General features: G+C 32.7%; 2 protein-coding genes across 3 annotated transcripts; one reads left to right on the forward strand and one right to left on the reverse strand.

Annotated features, from left to right (window-relative positions):
• Nucleotides 1-1,626: 1,626 nt before the first annotated feature.
• Nucleotides 1,627-5,821, forward strand: LOC115701264 (F-box/kelch-repeat protein At3g06240). Of its 2 annotated transcripts, none has more exons than XM_061102623.1 (2): nt 1,627-3,136; nt 3,643-3,898. In XM_061102623.1, exons 1-2 carry the CDS (start codon nt 1,969-1,971, stop codon nt 3,654-3,656), a joined length of 1,182 nt encoding a protein of 393 aa, XP_060958606.1. In that variant the 5' UTR covers nt 1,627-1,968; the 3' UTR covers nt 3,657-3,898. The 2 variants fall into 2 exon arrangements, with proteins under 2 accessions (XP_060958606.1, XP_030484873.2); XM_030629013.2 differs by lacking the exon at nt 3,643-3,898 and adding an exon at nt 5,141-5,821 and having other exon boundaries at nt 1,628-3,136.
• Nucleotides 5,230-7,085, reverse strand: LOC115701262 (RNA-dependent RNA polymerase 1). The gene is made up of 2 exons (XM_030629012.2): nt 6,331-7,085; nt 5,230-6,165 (listed from the first exon to the last, which is right to left on the reverse strand). The coding sequence occupies exons 1-2, from the start codon at nt 6,868-6,870 to the stop codon at nt 5,230-5,232; spliced, it is 1,476 nt and encodes a 491-aa protein (XP_030484872.2). The 5' UTR covers nt 6,871-7,085.
• Nucleotides 7,086-12,226: the final 5,141 nt, after the last annotated feature.

A 12,226-nucleotide genomic window follows, 5' to 3' on the forward strand; every position in this document is an offset into this window, starting at 1 on the left:
TTCAGTATAGTATTCAAGTCTGCATCATTGTATCCTTCAAGTACAGTTAGAAATTTTTGATAATGTAATCCAAGGTTCATGGCTCTCTTAAGGGATATCATTATCCTTTCAATAGCATTCAAAATACAAGATATCCCTCAAATCAGGCCAGATAACTTGCTCTAAAATGCAACCACCAGGAATAAATCGAGAATGCCTAGCAATAGCATGGGCAGCACGATTTGCTGATCGTTTAACAAAACGTAAATTAACATCCTTTAAATGAGAAAATAACAAATGACAATCCTCTATAATAATACAAAAAGTAGAAGACATCTTTTGGTTGCTTCTAATTGCTTTCGCAGATAGAAGACTGTCAAACTCAAGCTCAACATTATGCCATTCCTTATTCTTTATCCAACTGAGAACTCCCTTGATGCCCAAAGCTTCCACTACTTCAATAGGATAGGAACCATTGCAGTGACATGTTTTGGCCTCTATGACCTTGCCAAAGTGATCCCTCGCCACTAATCCGTAGCCGTATGAGTTGTCTTGTTGAAAGAGTGTCGCATCTACATTAATCTTGATGTTGTTTGTTGCAGGTGGTGTCCAAAGCTCAATCACGTCATCACTATTATCAAACGATAGTGATAAAAGAGCACTTTTATCTTGAGCTTTTCTTTTTTTTTTTTAATTTGTCCAAAAATTGTATTTATTCTCCTTCTGGAGTAATTGATTATATCAGTCTTACTCAATCTAATCTATACTCTATAATAATATGTATTTAATAATTTAGATGTTTATGTATAAAATTATTTCTTTTACCATTCTTTTATGTTTTTAATTAATTATTTATAATTTTTAAAATTATCTAATGTGTAATTTATAATAATTAATATTTTTATTAATTATTATTAATATCTGATTCATTTAAAATGAATTTATATTTTTGATAACTTTTAATTATTATAAATAATTTTTTGTGAATTGCATTTTTATTTATATTGTATTATAGTTAATATTTGTGCTAATGAAAAAAATATGTTATATAAACATATTACATAATTTTATATTATTGATAAAAAAAATTAAAAAAATATATATTATGCTTGAAACTTTATTCTTAATTAATAAATCAATTTTTGTTAATATATAATTTTAAGAAATTATTAAAATTGTGCAAAGTGCAATAAATTCTCATCATTATAGTGTTTTGCATGTGTACTTTTGATGAACGATGGGTCTCACCGGTTATATTGTTTGTTTATTGCTTGCAATCAATTATGCTAGGTAAGATAAATTAGTAGTTTAAACACATAAAAATTATAAAACTTTTACATTTTTTGAGAGTATGATGTGTTCAAGAATATCGAATTTAGAAGGATCCTCATGAAAGTGAATGGTTATTAAGGTAAAATAATACGTAAATTAATAGGTGAGAAAAATCATCTCAGAATTTGTGCATCAAACAAGATCACTTGAACCGTTAAACGTTATGAAAAAAAAAGAAAAAAACAATGATCCAAGTTACACATGAAGTATGTTTGAGCAAAAATAAACTCTTAAAAAACCATGCAACAACACTTATCCAAAGATTCCAAACCAATACATAACATAAAATTACTTCTAGTCTATTAATAATATAAACTATAAAACTCAAAAATGAAAGTTAAAGACAAAAGGGCAGATCAACTCAACAGAAAGAAAGCCAAATATAATAATATATTCTCCGTAGCAAAAGCAGCAAGACTGTAGGAAGAAACAGCAATGGCATCCCTAATCATATTAAACAAACTAAATAATTGCAAGAACACAAACTTGTCTTTCCAGCTAGGAATGCGCAGGAGACACAATCAGATTTCTTATTATCTTGATGGCGAAACCTCGATCTAAATTCAGATGGGGCTTAATATTTTGGATTTTTCTTGTGTTATTTTAAGTGGGTCTTTCTTTTTTATTTGTAGTCTTTAATTTAAAGCAAGCATAGCTATGGTGAGGGGATGCAGTGATATGCCGGAGGCTGTATTGGAGGAAATATTTTCATGGCTACCTCCTGATTCTTTAATAAGTTTCAAATGTGTGAGTAAATCCTGGTATGGTCTTATCAAATCACTTGTCAAAAACTCAATTTTCGTGAACAAGCATCTTCGCAATATCAACAACAAGTTGTTGTCTTCTGCTACAAATTTAGTTTTCTGTTGCCATCGACCTGGTTATTGCCCAGATCCGAGATTGGAATTTTTGGGTCCTTTTGAACTGTACTCAATGCTTACTATATTTAATGATGATAACACGAGTGATCGCCTAAATTACGTAAGTGAAGATTTTGATTTACCCATTCCTTCAGCTGAGTTGGATATGGCTAGTGTGTTGGGGTCTCACTGTAATGGAATCATTTGTATTGCTGATTATTATCAAACTGTAATGTTATGCAACCCTGCAATCAAGGAATGCAGGACTCTTCCAAAACCTTGTCTATCTAATGATGGCTTTGTTGTGTTAGGAGCAGGATTTTGCTATGATTCTAGAGCAAATGACTACAAGGTCATTAGGTTCGGGATCGATAGGTTTCTTCCTGATAGGATAGAGAATCCGAAACCCAGAGCTGATATGTACAGTATGGGCAGTGATTCTTGGAGAGAGATTGAGATTCATTTGGAGTTCAATCGCTTTCCATCTCGTGACAAGCAAGTTTTCTGCAATGGAGTTTTCTATTGGTCTATGTGGGCTCGTAAGTACTTTATCATTTCTTTTGATGTATTTGGTGAGGTGTTTCGCAACATACCGTTGCCAGATAGTCTTCAATTCGATCGCCTTAAATTAGCTGTTTGGAATGAATCTGTTGCTTTGTTTTCGTATCCTGAAAATAGAGGGGTTTCAATTTCAATTTCTATTGAAGTTTGGGTATTGGATGACTGCCATGGAGGTGTTAAGGGGTCTTGTTTTTGGATAAAGAAACTAGTTGTTGGACCACTGGTGAACATTGTGACTCCATGGACATTCTGGAAGAGTGATGAGCTCCTGTTGGAAGGAATTGATGGTGGGTTAGTCTCGTACAACCTCGACAGCCAATTGCTGAGAAATCTTACAGTTTCGGAGTTTGGAAGAATAGGGCGTTGGGATTTTTCATATGTGAAGACTTTGGTTTCAGTTGAAGGTAAATGAGCCATCTTGTTGAATAATTAATGTTTGATCTGGAATTATGTACCAAGATATAGGCAGTAGTTATGTCTAACTGCAGTAAATTTCAAAAAATCTGTTTACTTTTGAAGCAATTCAGTATTTGATATAGTTGCACTTGCACTAAATGGTGTAGGAAATTTAGTTTCCTTTGACTATTGTTGCATTTGACTAAGGTTGTGTGGTAGCAATATTATTTTATATAAATATGTATATTTAATTATGTTTTTGTGTTTATGCTCTTTTGTTTGATGCTTTTTCCCAATTAGCATTGAGATGCCTTGCTCTCTTTCATCTTATGTGCTCTGGCTTTCAAAATCACCAGGCTGGCACTCAAAGCAGTTTTGTTAAGATTCATATCATAACTCTATTCTTAACTTTCAATTAGACAACCTCCATTTATGCCAACTACTTGAAAATGCTTCTAGTTTTTATATTTCAACATATGAATGAATGTATGGAACTTTTATAATTATCATACAGCAACAGTTGGATAAAGCTTTGGGCGCTTCTGTCTCTGAATAGTATTGTTTCGTCTAATAAAATAGAAGGATGAAGATTTCTTGTTTGCATAAGGACATGGTCTATCGATGGCCAAAATTCTTGTTGAGGAAAGATTGGACAGGGTGCTCTGTGTCCTGACCTGAATTGTTTCTATGTTTCTTTGGTTGTGATTCTGATCATTCTTCTATAGTGTTGAATTTGATTATCATAAATTTAGAGAACTATATTTTGCTGATGCCACTCTAATCAAATTATGTATTTTCTTGATGACAATAGTTTTTTGATTCATGACAAGAAGTCTCTTGAAAATAGCTTAACTGCCAACTGATTATTGCAGAAATAAAACCAAACAGTAGCAAACAAATAGCAAAATAGGAAGAACAAACTGATATTAAACTCTCAAGACTAGTTTTATTGCTTCCCTGGCATGTACCGAATACCACAGCCACGCCTAAGTCTAACTCAACTAACCAATTATCTCAACAAACTCACAGAGCTAACACCCTGCTGTTGCCGGTACCTTACCCTTGTGTTGCTTAGACCTTCAGGAATAAACAAATGTGAGTGGGGGTCTATCATTTTCCTATTGCACAATTGGATGAGTATCTTTTATATTCGACTCCTAAGTCCTAAGTCCTTATAGGTGTTAATGTAGGGAGTTCGGTTTCAGTGTGAGGGTGGGAGTCATTCTCTCTAAAAAATTGATAAAATGATTTTTAAGAAACAAATTTTGTTCATATGTTCATCACATCCCTTCTAACATGACATTAGATTACCTAGGTGATCTAATGTGTATTAAAGAAGGGTGTTCTCATGCATAATTTTGTTCCCAACATTATAATAGAAAGTTCTGCTTTTATTGTATCAAAGTTTGTTACTCCCATGGCTGCTCAAGTTTTTGCTAATGGCTATTATACCTTGATCGGCTTCTGAAGACTATAGCTGAACAAGAAAAGATGAAAGTGATTTTGGAAGGGGACACTCCAGTATTTGGACTCTGGTAGTGGATGGAAACATGTGGGTTTTGAGTTTTGTTACTTTTGTTAACAAATGTAGTTTCTCCTTTGAATTTCAATATGGCTGAAGGTGTCTTTGGTCTTAAGAAGGCTTATCAAAGTCGAATTACTCATAGATTGCTTATAGTTGACATTCAACGAGGGCTAATATGTTAGAATTGTTTTTATTCCTACTTTTTTTTTTTCTAACTCTCCAATATATAAAAAAAGATTGATGAAATGTGTAGTTGACTGGCAAATGACAATTCATATACATCAAATTACTGAAGTGTACTATTTAAGACCATTTAATATAGTTTTTCTTGACTAGACACCTTTCTTACAGCTACTGTTACAAAATATCTATATTTATAATTTTATACAATAGAACAACCTAAGATTCACATATTCTAATAGTTACATATGACATTCATTTTACTTAAGATTCACAACAGATGCTTAAAAATTATTTGGCTTAACAGGAAACAGGGGAAGTCTCTGCTTTGCAATTCACCAATGATGATAGATTCAAAGACCAGATGGTGGTAGCTTTCAATTCTGTTGGTCAGAGCTATTTTGTTAACAACACACCGAGCATCCAATTCTTGATATCTTCTGCACTAAGCCCTTCTCTCGAAGCAAACATCAAAGCTGACATATCATGTTTCTCACTTGATGAGAAGCCAAGAAACTCGAATTTCTTATCACCAATAACTATACCTTCTCTCAAAATGATAAGTATCCTATCATAAACTCTTGTGCACTTTTTCTCATTTGAAGAACTTGGACTCGTCGAAAAATCATTCCAATGCATCTTATCGAAGTCTTCATCAACAAAAGTGACACGAAGAAAGTTTTCGATATCATTTGGATAATTACACAACACGCTATTGCAGAGTTTTCCCTCAGGCTCAGGACCAGTGAAGTAAACTTTTGTGGGTGTTATTTGAACCTGGTGTAAGTACACTAAATCTTTATCTAAATGTAATTTAGGAATCCATCCACTCTTTTTGTACTTCTTATATTGTTTAGTAATCCATTTAAGTGGCTCGTAGCAGCATTCCTTGCGTTGAAAGAGTTTGTCAAGCGCAGACTCTATGTATTCAATCTTTATTCTACTTGGATCGACTAACTGAAAAAACTCGAGACCAAGTGTCTCTCCAGGAAGACATCCTTGTTGAACTAAGGAGTTTATCTTGAACAAAATCTTGTATGGCAAGTTAATTTCTTCAGGTGGAAGTACCATGGGAACAAGGTAAGAGTTGGAAGAGAATGGAGAAACTTTCTTTAAAAGAAATTGGCTTTCATCTTCTTTATAGTAAATGAAGTTGTTGCGCAAATTCGGAAGATGAGCAGTGGTTGGGATTTCCAAGCATATGGCAGATGATTGCCCAATGCAGCCTGATTCAGTGAAATCAACATCCCTTATCCAGCTGCTACCAGACCTGTCCTTAAAGTTGTTTAAAACAGACTCTTCTCTCTTATAAATTCGAGGGGCACCAAGTAACTAGTAGACATAAAGGAGAAAAGGAAAGATAATGAAAGCTAGTTAGTCATTTTAATCTAATGAACTTCAAGATAGCAAGGATTAATACTTCTAACAACATTGAACATACAAAAATGAGTACTAATAGCAATGTCTAGAAGAATTTATATACATCTTAAAACAAACCTGAAGGACAAGAAACATTGTGGTTTGTCCCAATGGGCGGTGCAACTCAATTTGCCATATACTTTTATGAGAGAGCTCAAGCTTATACTCAACAGAAGAATAAACAAAATAGAAGTAGAGGCTCATCTTTCGCAGTCTTGTTCTGAATTTCATACTCACATTCTTTGTTTTCCACAGAACAGAGAACATTTCCTTTGAAACCTGACATCCAAAGTACATTATTATGTTCTGATCCATGTTCCACAACACAGCTTTCGGCTTCGAAACGTTTTCTCTGTTCAGCTCCCAAGCTTTGAGACACGAATTACCATACCATAATTCGCGATCATTTGCCATGGACAATATTTTTTCAGCACTTGCAAAGTCAGTGAAGTGAACATTTGCATGAGCGGCATTATGTGCCCTTGACTGACCGATCTCAACACCACATACAGTTCCTTCTCCACTATATTTCTCCAAAAACTTCTTGACTATTGCTTCATCATTGATCTGATCAAAACAAGAAAATCCATACAACTGAATTGTAGTATTTGATCCCATATCAATTTTATATTTCACCCTTGGACTGAACTGATTGATATGGGTATTAATTAGTGTTCTCACTCATTATATGACCATCCATTGTGCCCATATTTATAGTTATACGTAGAGGTGAAACCTTGTAGCACAAGCCAGTGTAACAGATTATGGCTACGTGGTGAAACATAATTGGAAGAGAGGGAGTAGTTTATTGGAACTGTGAATGGCCTAGTAGTATGTAAGCACTCTCCTTGTGTAAGAAGGGCTTAATGGTTCGAACTCTTCTTGTGTTACAAGTATATTTGTCCAGTTTGGAAAGGTCAATGCTTTTTTGACCACAATTGACCTAATCATTGTTTAAAGATAAGCACAAACGTTTTAACTTAATGGTAAACACACACAATTTGTCTAGTTAATATTATTAAAAGAATTCTGTACTAGGAATAGTCTAGAATAACCTAGAACAAAGTGGGGAAAGCTAAAAAGATTTTCTTAGACAAGAATACAAAAGAACCTCTTAGTTTAAGTCAACGAAAAAGAATTAGAATTACAAATAACAGTAATAAGAAAATTGTGTTAGGTGCCCACAATCATGCACCATATGCTTAATAATTAGACTAGACGAGCAAAGAACAAACACTACTACAATTTTAGACTTTTAGGGCTCGTTTGGTACGCAGTATTGTATTGTATTATGTTGAATTATATTGTATTGTATTAGTATTATTTAATACAATACTATGTTTGGTATTGATTTGTATTAATATATTGTATTAGTATTATTTAATTTGGGTCCCGGATGTGGGTCTGGGTCCTAGGTCGGAGTCCGAGTCGGGACCGGAAGCCGGGGTGCGGATCCGGGTCCCAGGTCCAGATTGGAGATTGGTGTTGACTAAATATTATAATACAAGCTAATACGGACCATTTGTTATGTATTAAATAATACAAAACACATTGTATTAAAATTTTTGGTCGTAATAATTAATACAATACATTGTTTTATCCAAACATAGTGTTATTTATTATTTAATACAATACAACTCTTATGCGTCGTACCAAACGAGCCCTTAAAGGCTATTTTTTTCAACAATTTTTATAAAAATGGAAGCTACAGAGTATAAAAATATCTGTTTGGTTCAAAATTAACATTTAAAGGTAATTTTTAATAAAAATTGTAGCTATATCATTTATTACGTACCATTTAGAGTCAATTTTAAGATCAAAATATATATTTCCAGAAATATCCTTTATGGCGCCAGTTTTTATCAAATAACCAACGCCATATGACACGGTGACACGTGTTGTTACGTTTTTAGCATATGGCGTCAGTTATTTGATAAAAATCGACGTCATAGAGGATATTTATCAAACGCTTTCAGCAGATGATCCCTCACTTCGTCTTCTTCATTACGAACACAACAACCACCAAAATTTGAAACCCACCACCAAAAATTCTTGCCAACCACCACTCAAAACACCCATATTTTCCTCATTTTCACACCATTTTACCTCATTTTTTTATAATTTTTTTTTAATTTTCGATACATAAATCTATACACTAAAATAGTATTGTTTTCACCCTATTTCACCATAAACAGAACCTATTGAAAAAACTTGGTGGCATAACTCTGGCTACCAATTTTAGTAGATAAAACGTTGAATCTCAATGTCCATTAAGGTATAAATATGATTTCTGTTCGTTTTAATAATGTACATTTAATTTTTTTTTTTGTAATTTTTTTTTGAGATTTTTTTATTTTATTAACATTATGTTGTGTATGTGCATGGTGACCGAATTTTTGTTAGAATTGGTCACTGGATTGCACTTGTAAGGTAAACATTTAAACCTTAATATCTATTCTATATAAAGTGTGCCTATATAACTGAAATTCTTAGTTTATGAGAAATTCATGGGTGGCTTTTTATTTTTATTTAATAAAATATTATTTATATATAATAAAATAATAATAAAACAAATCCTATTAATATTTGAATTGATATTTGAACTAATATTAAATATTAAATATTTGATTGTGATTTATTCTTTTCTTAATTATATCTATTTGAATTGATATTTGAACGAACACGAACACGATCGAAATGTGAGTTCGAGTTTTCGTTAACCTTAAACCATCTTATTTTTGATGACATGATTATTGACTCTTATTCTTAAACAGGTATGTGTTATTTTGGAGAGGACCAGAATGACTACTACTACTACTGATAAATATATATATATGGTGATATATACTATATAACACTTTTGAAGCAGAGAACTGAGTTTGGTTTTTTGTACATATAAATAAATGACCAGTCTTGTGTTTGATGCTCTATATTGATATATTTACATATATATATATATGCATTATGCTTCTTTAATTGAGTCGAATAGTCATTGTATGTTCTTATGAGATTTCTTTTATTTTTTGTTTTATGTCATTGTGTACTCAAGTTAATGAACGATACATTTTAGTCTTGTCATTGACTCATTGACATGGTCCATTCTCTTTTCATGTTCATCTGCCGATTTTTGGCACTTTTGTCATGTGTCTTTACTATCTCTTTCTATATATTTTTTTAAGGAATTTTCTCTCGCGAGTCTTGTACATTTTTTTAAACCTAATTTTAATGTAGCTTGCTAATTTTGAGATTTAAGCAAGTGTTTTCTTTTCTCCTCCAGAAGAGTACAAAGTTCAAAATTGTATAAGTGTTGATTTCTAATAAAGTTTAATAATCAAGTGAAATGACTTAATTTTTTATTGGGAAATTACTGCTACGTTCTCTGGTCAAGCTACAATACAGAGACTGGATCGATGGTAAATAGTTACTACTATTCTGAAGTCTATTGTGATTCCTATTGCTTTGTGTTTTATTGGAGCCATGAGTACTATTGGTAGTTGAAAAGGATTTCTTTCTTAGTTGACTGACGTCTATACTAATAGGAGATAGAATTTCTTATGAGGGGGCTACATTGTAATTTTGAATTTTAGGAGGAGATTAGATGAATTTTTTCTTAATTTAAGGAAGTGTTTTTTTATTATTATTTTTTTATTATTTTTATAAGAAATTTAACGAATAATAAATATTGAGGGGGGAAAAGGGTGCTTGAGTCCCAGGTCTTTCCTGCGTTGTAAGATTCAATGAAACTGGATTGTTTGGTTGCAGGGGTGCTTCACTTTACTCTGGTGATCTTCATCCTGATGCAATTCGTCAGCGAGATCAACATTTGAGGAAAGAAAAGAAAGCATATTATGTTGAGCTGCATAAATATCACAATAAGTATGTACAATGTTGCCCTTTTTTTATTTCGTTTCCAAAGTTTATGCTTTTTTAAATTGGATGTGATTCCTGACAGCCTTTTGATGAGATAGTATCCTACAAAGCGATTGGAGATTACATGCACCTGAATCTTTTGATGAGATAGTATCGACGGAGATTTTTGATAAAAATACAAACATGCACTTGCATAACGCTGTTGTGAAACACATGATGCATGGACCATGTGGAGATTTGAATCAATCAAATGTTTACATGAAGGGCAATCCTCCACGTTGCAAAAGTAATTATCCAAAAAATTATGCATCTTTTACGTCTGTTGGAAATGATTGCTTCCCAATATATAGACGCCGAAACAATGGAACGCACGTGAAGGTGAGAGGCACACACTTAGACAATCGTTGGGTCGTCCCATACAACCCGTATTTGCTTGCAACCTTTGACTGTCACATTAATGTCGAAATTTGCTCTACAGTAAAGGCTGTCAAGTATCTTTACAAGTACATTTATAAGGTCATGATCGTGTTGCTTTCAACTTAGTATCTGAACCAAGAAACGACGAAGTAGATGAAATTCGCCAGTTCCAAATGGCCCGATGGATTGCAGCACCTGAAGCTATGTGGAGAATATATGGGTTTATTGTTAATGAGATGTACCCGTCAGTTTATAGTTTGCATCTGCACCTCGAGCATCAACACCCAGTAAATTTCAGAGCAGATCAAGACCTATCGAACATTTCCACTTCAGAACATTTTAAAAAATCAATGCTAATAGAATTTTTTGTATTGAATCGAACTGATCAAAATACAAACGCATTACTATACAAACAAATCCCAAAAAGCATTAGTGCAAAATACAAAAATTACATTATTGTCTCAATCAAAGAAAATGAAGATTGAAATCCACCAATGACTATCATTAGTTTTCTTATCTACAATTTTTAGACTAATGCTATCTTCAATTATCAACAATTTAGAGATTGATTTTTAATTTTCTTTTTATCTTACCCCCATTTAAGTAATGTTTCTTTAAGTATTGGAACATCAATTTTTAGTTTATTTTTGGATTAACTTAAGAACATATTTAAATCATTAAGCTTTCTTAAACACTAATATATTGCATTCAGTATTCAATAATAATCTTACTTTCAAATAACATAGAAAAAACCTAGCATAAAATTTAGTATACGTGCCTCGCACGTAGTTTTTTGCTAGTATAGTATATATGTATGTATTTTGTGTTTTATTGAATATGTGTGTATATATATTTTGTATTGTGTATATATATCTTATGCATACATATTGTGTTTATATATTCTGTACAGTGTGTATATATATTTTTTTATTGTTTGTATATATATTTTTTGTATTGAGAGTTTTAATTAGTTTAGAAATTTTTAAAATTTTGTTAGTGTTAGATATTATTTATTATATATGTATGTATGGAACACTTCTTAATGAGTATTACCATGAATGGTTACTAAACAAATTTAACTATAAATATTAATTTTAAAAATATCAAACCATCAAATTTTGATCTTGTTGACCGAGGATTTCGGCAACCAATATAATAATAATAATATATAAGAAAGTTGTAAGAAGTTAATGCACGAGATTATTACGTGGTTGGGGCATTAATGAGCCTTAGTCCACGAGTCTTTGTTATTTATGAGAGTATTTATTACAGAGAATGTTCTTGGTGGTTTTTCTCTTTGGTTCTTATGAAACCCAGAATTCTCGACCCCTGCCTTAATGAGTTTGGGGGGTATTTATAGTGTTTTTGTGGGGTGATCCCTAGAACCGAGGTACATGTCTTTCTGTATTATTCAGTAGAGGCACACATTCCCAACGAGTGTATCATAGGACATGCATGGTCTAATCCCTAGGTTTTTAGGGGTTAGGTGGATGTAATCCATTATCCTCTCTTGACTGATGTGATTCCTCATAAAGTAGTTGTCACTAGGCTCATTAATCATAGCGTAATAGCTGCAGAAGGGGGGTTACGCCATCAGACTTTAATACTTATGGCAGTTCCCATACGCCTCCTCCCATGCGACATTAAATGCGAGGTGACTGTTCAGGTAGGATTTGATACCTCCCGG

Source organism: Cannabis sativa, chromosome 8, assembly GCF_029168945.1.
Source record: "Cannabis sativa cultivar Pink pepper isolate KNU-18-1 chromosome 8, ASM2916894v1, whole genome shotgun sequence".
Lineage (NCBI taxonomy): Eukaryota > Viridiplantae > Streptophyta > Magnoliopsida > Rosales > Cannabaceae > Cannabis > Cannabis sativa.